This window comes from Lolium perenne, chromosome 2 (assembly GCF_019359855.2).
Source record: "Lolium perenne isolate Kyuss_39 chromosome 2, Kyuss_2.0, whole genome shotgun sequence".
Classification (NCBI taxonomy): domain Eukaryota; kingdom Viridiplantae; phylum Streptophyta; class Magnoliopsida; order Poales; family Poaceae; genus Lolium; species Lolium perenne.
The window spans coordinates 122039002-122048802 of NC_067245.2; the positions used below are offsets into that span (position 1 = coordinate 122039002).

Below are 9801 nucleotides of genomic sequence, written 5' to 3' on the forward strand. Positions count from 1 at the left end.
GCCTCTTTTTATAGCCGAGGGGCGGGACGGGAGTGGAGCGGGCGGTGGCGTCGGCCAATGGAGGGGCGGGGTCTGGCGTCACCTAGTGGGGCCAGGGTGACGTCGCCTAGGTGGCATCAGCGAGGGAGGGCACCGAGGCGTCGGGTGCCAGTCGAGGCTGAAGGCGTGGCGTGCGAGGCGTCAGGGCCATCATGGCGCTGGCCAGCGTGCGCGCGCGTGCGTTGGGGGGGCTAGAGTTTTGGGCGGGAGTGGTGCTGGTGGCGTCTTGGGCCAAAAGAGAGGGGGTGGTGAGGCTAGGGTTGGGCCAGGGCAAGAGAAGAGGGGTGGTTGATGTCCACGGTCCAAAACCAGGGGAAAAAAGGGAGAAAAAGAAAAAAAAGAGAGGGGGAAGTGTCCCCTCTCTTGTCCCTCAACCAGAGACAAAAGAGAGAAAGAGAGAGAGAGAGAGAGAGAGAGAGAGAGAGAGAGAGAGAGAGAGAGGTGTAGGGCAGAGGTGCAAAGAGAGGGGAAATGCCATGAGTGCATGTGCCAAAATTGAAAAAGAGTGCATGTGCACAAGTGTTGGAGAAAGTAGAGAGAAAAGTGGTGTGGTGGTGATGATGATGGTGTAAGCCTAGGTGATGGTGTCTCACCCAAAATGAGAGAGGGGAGTGTTTCATCTCATCCTGGTGTGGTGTTGAGTCTAGGGTTTCAACTTAGATTTTTGATCCAGGGATTAAATATGAGAGGTGGAGTTGACAAGAGGGAGGGGCAAAACCCTAATGGTTCAAAAAAAATGTCAACCAAGGTGCTAGGGTTTTGGTTTCAAAAACACACAAAAACAATTCTACACATCACCATATGCATGAATCTACCCTAAGCACACATATCAACACAAGAAATAAAAGTTTTTTTTGGCTCTAATTTTCAAGTTTCGAAAATATGCAAGTTATGAAAAATGGGTTGTGACACTTAGTAGTACCTTTTGGATTGACAAATGCCCCAGCAATATTCATGAACCTCATAAACAAGATATTCATGCCATATTTTGATAAATTTGTCATCGTTTTCATCGATGATATCCTAATATATTCCAAGGATAAGGCTGAACATGCAGAGCATCGCAAGATAGTGTTACAAACACTAAGAGAACATCAGCTATATGCCAAATTCAGAAAGTGTGAGTTTTGGCTAGATCAAGTGGAATTTCTTGGTCATGTGATTAGCAAAGATGGAATAGCAGTAAACCAAAGCAAAGTAGCAGCAGTTTTGGAGTGGGAAGCACCTAAGAATGTCAAGAAAATAAGAGGATTCTTAGGGATGGCAGGATACTATCGGAGATTAATTGAGGGATTTTCCAAGATAGTTGGACCAATGCCAAGTTGTTAAGGAAGAATACACCTTTTGTGTGGTCAGACGAGTGTGAACATAATTTTCAGACTCTAAAGGAAAAGTTAACCACAACACCTGTGTTAGCAGTGCCAGAAACTGGTAAAGATTACACGGTGTATTGTGATGCATCCAAGCATGGATTGGGATGTATACTTATGCAAGATTGAAAAGTGATATCTTATGGATGAAGACAACTAAGATCTCATGAAATCAATTACCCCACACATGACTTAGAGTTAGCAGAGGTAGTGTTTGCACTAAAAAGTTGGAGACATTATAACCTATATTAAAGTTCACCCATTTTGCTAAAATGTTAGAGGTACTGTTGATGGTAGCTTATCTTCCAATCAAAACATGACACGGTAGGGATTTTTACTATTGATGGGCTCTTGAGATACGGTAGATCCGTATAGATTGGCTGTTTATTTGTGTGTCGATCCCTTGGCAACCGGCACGTTTCGGTGCCTCCCTGTAAGTTGGTAATCTTTGGTCTTCTTTTTTCGACCAATAGGCTATGGGCTACCGGTTATTAGCCTTCCCCTCCTATTCCTGTAGATATCGTCCCAGCCAATTGATCTGGTCAAAGCGGTGCCCATCTCCACTATCCATGGATTCCAGAATTTTCTTTGCCCTTCCTTATCTCTCCGCTTCGCTGCTCTCGATAGGGCGGCGCCCTCTTCTCTCTCCCCGGCGGCTGACGGCGTGGAAGAGGAGCTCCTCTCCTTCTCGGGGCAGCTGGTGGCGCGCTGAAAGATGGAATATAAGTGGAGAAGACTTGCCCATCGTCGCCGGCGTGGAGCACGGCCGTGTCTCTTCAATGAGGCCGTGGTCGCCGTTGGGAGTTCTCCACGCGGTGCCGCCAGCGAGCTCCCACTCATGGACGGAGCCGTCCCTGTCACTGTGAAGTTCTGGTCCTGTGACTGCTGCTGCGCGGGGAGGAGCGGAATGGCACTGACTTCCCCAACCCGGACACGGCGTCGTGGCGTCGCGCGCCGAATTGGCCACTGCGCAACATCAGGAGGATTTTGGGGTGGCGGCGATGCGTCAGTATGGAGGCGGACCGCGAGCAGGGAGATGCGAGGGTGGAGACGCCCGTGGCTACACGCATCAGCGCATATGTACGCCACCTGACCACGCCTTCCTTTACCTCTGCTATCTCTGCCCCTTTCCTAATTCACCTCCTCTTTCTTTCTTTGTCCCTTTTAGCCGCCGACTGCAACGGGGTGTACTGGCGGGGACACAATTACAGTGGAGTCACCTATCCTCACTGTGTCAGGCGGGGATATGGGGTGAGAATCACGTCGGTGTGCCACGCCCCTGCTGGCCGACCAACAGCGGCAGCCGACCCTGCTAGCACACGGAGACCACATGTACGTGCATGGTTCAGTATGGTCAACAGTTGCTACCTTAGGGCATCTCGGCGCGACGTATTTTAGTGTCCGCGCGCGTCCGTTTGCGTCGCGCAGCGGACGCTGAAATGACCGTTTTCGTCCGCGTGTCCGTTTGCGTCTGGGGTTGGCTCCAGCGGCCCGACGCATTTTTTTTTCTCTTTTTCATTTCAACATACTTCCAAATAAGCCGGAAATTGGTACTTGGAAGAGACAGCTACGGCAAGACTTGGAGGTGCTTGGGTGCAGGATCAAGGAAGAACACAAAGCTCTTCTCCACTCTATTGTTGCTTTGCTCACATAAATTTGTAAAAGGGGTGGTGTGTGCCAACCTGTCATCTTTCCTCTAAAGCCCTTCCCAGTCTTGGAGCACTTCTTGTGCACCAGGGAGTTATTAGTTTGGGCATGTAAAATCTTGTGTTCTCTTTTCCTTTAATAAAAAAGTGAAACAGTAGGAGTTTCTCCTGCTGTAAGTTCCTCAAAAAAAAAAAACATACTTCCAAATATTACAAATTGGAAGATTATTTTACACAAACTAATACATAGTTTGGAACATGGTTTACACAAACTAATACATAGTTTGCACCATGGTGGACACAAATATAAATATTTTAAAAATAGAAACCAGTTGTGTTGATTTCCGTATGTTCGCTGCCAAGAAAGAACATTCGAGGGCACACCCAGTCACCCAAACTGGAAAATCCAGCGGGAGGATTGACGGTGCCCTTGTTGGTTCTACCGATGGCGAACAGACAGAAACCTTCCACTATCGGGCCTTGCCGGCCCGTAGCCAGATTCGCTGCAAAGAAAGAACACTCTACGTTCTAACTATCGGAGTCCGACTCGGATTCGCCGGTGTGGTAGTGCCTGCGGCAGGCCGTGTCGTCGAAGACCTTGACGACCATCTCACCGTCTCCCTCGTAGAGGAAGGTGAGCTGGCAGCCGGGCTCGAGCGCCAGGTCACGGGCGAACTTGCCCCACCCGGTGTGCAAGTACATCTTGCCCTGCCCGTCGAACAGGACCTCCACGGCCCAGCGGCAGAAGTTGCAGCTGGCCTCCCGTAGCTGCAAATGCGCCGGCTCGACGCCGTCGATGAACTCGGCGAACTTGTCCGGGAGACGCTTGATGCCGAGCGGGTCGTCGTCGATGCGGAGGAGGAACTCGAAGCAGCGTCCCTCCACGTCGGAGGAAGACGAAGAGGGCGCAGGCGACGGCGAGCGTGGGGCCGTAGCTGCTCCACCACGGCGGCCCCTGCCCCGTCCCCGGGGCCGTCCAGGGCCGCGGCCTCGACCGCCTCGGCGGCCACCAGGACCCGCCATGGGCTTCCTCGCGGGGCTGGCTGCGTGGCAGGAACACCTAGGCGGCGGAACGCTGGAGCTTTGTGGCGGCTAGGGTTTCTATGGAGGAGTGGATGAGGAAGAAGAAGGCGCGGCCCCTTTATATAGGCCGGAGGCATGCGGTGGCCGCGGGACGCGTGGCGACGCCATTAACGTGGTTGGCGGAGGTGGGCTGCGGCCGCTCGGCAGCCGAGGCATCGCCATTAATGTGGCGCAGACTGCCGAAGCGACGCAGCGGCGGCGCCGATCGCGCAGGCGCGTTTGAGAAGACGCATCGACGCAGGGTCGCTGCCAGGCGGGCCCGACGAAACGTCCGCCGGATACGAGCGGACACTTTCGGCGTCCGCGCAGTGTCCGCGGAGACGCATCCGAGGCGCATATTTGGGCCAGGTTTGCGTCTCCGCGGACGGCCCGGTCACTTTGCGTCGCCCCGCTGGAGAGGGTGCCAGACGCATTTCCGGTCACGGCGGACGGAAACGACCATTTGCGTCGCGCCGCTGGAGATGCCCTTATAACCGATAGTATTTTGCTTTCTTATAATGTCATTACCAACTAAATCCGTTCCTTCCTGAGGTAAGTCTTTCACTTTTTTGGCCAGGGTTGAGGGTTGCATAACATGATATGTTGGATGCTGGCTCCTGGATCATTTTGTTGCATCACCGTCGGACAAAAAAACTCCGTTCGCGACTCTGTCTCCAGCTCACTGTCTCCCACAAAGAAGTCTGCATCGCTGCCGATGAACTGCTATGTTGCTTCTTCTTGCAGCAGGGAAGCGTGCGTCCTCTAAATTCTTCTCTATAATATTTGCACAGAGGATTGTAGATGTTGTCTATCTTTTTAAAAATTAAATTGAGGTAAATTTATCCCCTTCCTAAGATACTATTATGTACTTACTTTTCTACTCCATACCAATTTATGTACATATATATTTCAATCGTGGAGCACTATTTTCCTAGATAACTGAATGCTCAGTTATGGCCATTGTCAATATGAACAAAATTGATATGTACTGGCCATTGACAATATGAAAAAATTTATATGTATTTTCATGTATTTGTTCATGTGTGGTCTAGGAAAAGAAATGACATGGAGATGCATATGTACACCCCTGTATGCAAGTTATTTAGACAGTCAGATATGCTAACTGAGATTTCTTATATTTTAGGTAATATCCTAGCTTTCGAAAGTTTGGTAGTTCCACTTTCACTTGCACCACTGTCAACCATTTTCACCTCCCGTGTTCTACCTTGGCCCTCGCCACCGAGCTTTATTGTATATGCTACATGCATTTTATTCTATGGCTTGCTAGCTTATTTTCTTTTTCTTTGTATTCTGTCTTCTCCAGCTGCATGTCTTTTGCATGTGCTCAGCATAGGAACTGAACAGTCGCAAATAAAAGCAGTAACATCTCATGCTAAATTGTGTATAAGCTTCTAAGATGTGTACAAAGTCTAAGTATTTTAGTACACAGGAAAAAGATTGACATGAAATCTAAACAAGTAGCAGATATTAATACAAGTTCCATAGGTAATGTACTTTAAAGGTAATGTACTTTAATAAAATCATGCATATTAAGTATCTCAAATTGCCTGCTGATGTATATCTCCAACAGTTTTTGATAGTCATCTCAAACTAAAGAAAGAATTAGAAGTAGTTCAGTTTACATTAGAAATCGAGTCCATCTACCTGAAGGTGTCAGCAGGCAACGATTCCATGCTCTGCTGCTCTGGTCGATGGACCAGATGAGCTTGCAACCGACCGGGGTATCTAATGTAGAGCCTTCTAAGGCTGTGAAGATGGCAGTGGCCAGCTAAGGTAACAAGTGCCATGGTCTATTATTATGCACTAATTCTGATTGTGTTGCTGTCTGAAGCTAAAGTTTGAGCCGCACCTGTATTTATGTCAGTCCAATTCCATGTCAGCATTTTTCCTACCATATTGCAGTTCACTGCGATTTGTTCAAACTGAAGGAGAAGAGGGAAGCGGTGGATGTGCCAACATATGCTTTCAGGTGATGTGTAAAGTATTATAAAAAGATATAAATCAAGATAATCTAAGATTTCTTACTTGGCCAGTATTGTCCACGAGTTTCCAAACTAATCGAGTCTTGAACTCTCCGTGCTTATGTCATATATTTGTACGCCAATACTTACATCATGCAAAATAGTAGCATATGCAAAAACAAGATGTGGTTTTCATTCTAGGGAGTATATACAATGGTAATCAGGCAGATAGACTATTCTTTATCGAGCAACTGCAGCCGTCATATGATATATTTTCTGTCTATATATTTTGTCCAAGATGAAAATTCAAGGCTGCTTATGTAAGATCAAATTTAGTCAGCTTCGCTTAGGTCTTGTCTGCCTCCTGTTTTATGGAACTTTGTTGGATATCATGCATTGCTTATTTTCTTGCTTTTTATCTTCCCGTGTTCAGCATGATTGTAGTACCATGATTTTCCTATACCAGTAGGTTTAATGAAATTCTCATTGGGCCAATGTTAGCTTAGATTGAGGTAGTTGTTTATTTCAGAAAGAATGTGCCCTGCTTTATGCGAAGGTCGGTTGATTTGTTATTATGCCTTTTTTTACTAAAGAGTTCTACGCTGTTTATTTTTGTAGACATTATTCAGATGCACCCGGGTGGTTCTTCGTTCACCTCTGATCCTTTTGTTAATTCCTTTGTTGGGTGGTTCCTTGATGCTCTATCGGCGTCATTTTCTGGGGCGAGTTCCTCTAATCCTGGTTTGTTTGCTATTACTTTTGGTTTTGCTTTGCTTTTTATATCTTACCTTCTGGTTTCTTTGTGTTCTTTCCTTTTCATTCAATCGTTCTGCTTATGTTTTGCTTTTTCTAGGCCTTTACATGGACTCTTTTGATGATGAATCTCCTGCTGGGTTGCTGTGTTCACCTGCTGATTCGCTCACTGGTGAGGGTGGTTTGTCTGCCTCACGCCGTTGGCTCCTCTTCCACCCATTCATTCTGACGGTTTCGATCATATTGGTATACCTGCAGCTTCGTCGTCTTCTGCTGGTCATCCTATCTATGGTTGTGATTTTGGGGCTGGATCATTTCCGTCCCTGCCTACTGATAACATGCCTGTTGCGCCGGCATTGTCATCAGGTACGGGATCTCGCACTTCACATCCAGGTACGGATTGTTCATTTGTTTGGCTTTTTGCCTATTCTTGCAATCCTTAGTATGCAGAGTTCAACGCCAACAGTATCAATTCCGCCAGTGAGGCCTACTTCCTCCTCTCTCTTCCTCACCGTCTCTCAGTCAGTTATTTTCGGTTTGCCTATGAATCTAGGTTTCTCCTTTTTCTTGGCTTTAGCCTTATACTTCTTCTTTGGTTTCGTTTCACTCCCTTCTTATTGAATGACCCTTGCTGTTTATTTTGTTCCTGATTGTTTGCACTTATTTGCTTACTTAGATATGTCCAATACCATGCACTTTACTGTACATTTATCATGGCTACTGATATTTCAGATTGTTATACGTTTATCATGGGTGTCAATGTTTACTAATCATCCTATGTTGCAGGAAATTTGAAGTAGTACCAATGCAGGCAACCTTTATCAGAGATATCAAACCTCGAGGATCTATGAGGCGTTCTGTTGTGCATCGCACGGATGTGGGAGAACAGAAACAAGGAGCTGGAGCTCTATGAGATATAGGCTTCATGTTCGTTAATCATCTGGTACTTTATGCATTACTAATGTCTTTACCATCTCCTGCACATGAAACATATGCAATTAGTCTACCCTTAAGATCCAGTTATTTATCAAATCTTACATATCCTGAGTAATTAACCCGTCTACAGTTTTGTCGTCTAACATCATGCAAGCCTATTTAGCTATCTTTTCGTACTTGCTCCTTTTCAATGTATCTCTTCACCACTGCCTATGTGAACACTTGTGTTGTCCATTTAGTCATTGTCCCCTACAGACAAAATGCATCCAATCGGCTTCACATTTACGTTCTATTTTTGTGGATATTCTTACAATGTTACACACTCGCCAGTAAGTCTTAGTCACGAACAACACATCTTGCAAAAAAAACTATTAGTTGTTCCCATAAAATGTACACTTACACTGTACGGATGATGCAGGGCACCACAATAGAAGGTTCTATACTCGCAGACTGGTTTTGACCAATTTAAAGACGAACTAAAGGAAGACATAGTTTACAAGCTGGAGTTGTTTATGATCGTTGCCCCCAGGAACAACTATAGAGCAACAGATCACTGTTATAGGATTCAAATTTGACAGAACACAAAAGTAATGGAGATCGTGCCTGAGACTGAGAACTCCCCCCTAGATGCATATGACGCGAAGTCCTTTGATGATCTCCGACCATGCATGGATGACACACTGCTCCTATCAGGTTTCTACTTAGAAGCAAGGCATACCAGTCGATGCTGACGAAGCAGAGGTAAATAGTAGACTACGCGGTTCTCTATGAACAACTGCTTCGACATGTTCTAATGTCTTTTTCTACCAGGACATGGGTAAGGCAATCAAAGACAAGAAGAGGAAGAACAAGAATGACAAGAAAGGACCTGCCAAGGCATTATTCAAAGGGAAGCAATAACATTAGCCTTGAACCATCCACTGATTCTACATCTTATTGTGATTACAGGCTGTCATCGCAAGACGAGGCTAACACAAACACAGCGTCAAGGAAATCAAGCAAGTAAACTAACCACCCAGCTGAAAATAAATCTTCTCATCAACCTGCCAGCTTATGTTATTTTACCTAATAGTATCCTAGGTGAATATTCTTGCAGTCTCCTAAGATTGCATACCCGAAACTCAATGTGAGTGTTTGCTCACCAAATCTCCGTTTTAATTTCTATGTACATTTATCCAATATGCAGACCTTTATCCACTGCTATGTATCTTAAGATTTAATGAAGCACCACCATTCTAGCTATGCTACCGCTTTATCATTTATTATTATTACTTTCTTCTGCTGGCTTACCTATACCGTGGCGACTCCATCAGTTGCATATAAGCCTGCCAACTCCGTCATTATTAACCCCCTCAATGTGCCTTAAGGTCACACATAGAACCTGTTATAAACTATTCAGCGTCTTTTCTCCTCGTCGTCAGGCTGTAAGAAAGCTCCTATACGACACTACAACCTAATGCAATATTCGACGACGCCCCTAGATTCAAATCTCAGAGAGGCATATATGCCGTCTCTCACATCACCAGAAAAAAGACTAAAGTAGCTCCACAGTCTCTTACATTGTTACACAAAAGGTAAATGTCTTGCCAAATGAACTGTTCCAAAAACAAATACATCTATGCAACTTATACTTGATCCCCGTTGGTTTCGTTTGTACACATTACTTGCAGCCCACATACAAAAAAAACTACGTTCCCTTACTACATTACGAACAAAACCACTTATTGCGCAGTAGCTCCACAGTGGTGTTTACCATGATCATGGGCTAGAGCAAAATAATGGCTATGTGGCCATTTCTAGTCCATTTAAATTACCCTAAAGTATTTATTAGATATTATGAGAGATATCCTCTCATTTAAATCAATGTCCCAACTAATTCAATATGAGGTAATGACCTTAGTCTATTGAACCTCATGTTTGATTACTTAGGGATATTAAATTGTTTCCAAAGTAGTGTTTAAATTTCATGAGATGTAGTATCTCATTTAAATCATTTTCCCAAATGATAAATAT

The 9801-nt window shown here is 45.5% G+C and overlaps 1 protein-coding gene across 4 annotated transcripts; it reads left to right on the plus strand.

The window, feature by feature from the left end:
• The first annotated feature begins 1929 nt into the window (after positions 1-1929).
• Positions 1930-9056, plus strand: LOC127333525 (uncharacterized). 4 transcript variants are annotated; one of them, XM_071826215.1, is made up of 10 exons: positions 1932-2489; positions 2578-2741; positions 4695-4870; positions 6041-6107; positions 6718-6840; positions 6953-7024; positions 7111-7245; positions 7639-7795; positions 8207-8529; positions 8599-9056. In XM_071826215.1, exons 4-8 carry the CDS (start codon positions 6086-6088, stop codon positions 7650-7652), a joined length of 366 nt encoding a protein of 121 aa, XP_071682316.1. In that variant the 5' UTR covers positions 1932-2489; positions 2578-2741; positions 4695-4870; positions 6041-6085; the 3' UTR covers positions 7653-7795; positions 8207-8529; positions 8599-9056. The 4 variants fall into 4 exon arrangements, with proteins under 4 accessions (XP_071682313.1, XP_071682316.1, XP_071682315.1 ...); XM_071826214.1 differs by having other exon boundaries at positions 1933-2489; positions 4695-5911; positions 6019-6107; XM_071826213.1 differs by having other exon boundaries at positions 1933-2489; positions 4695-5911.
• The last annotated feature ends 745 nt before the right edge of the window (positions 9057-9801 follow it).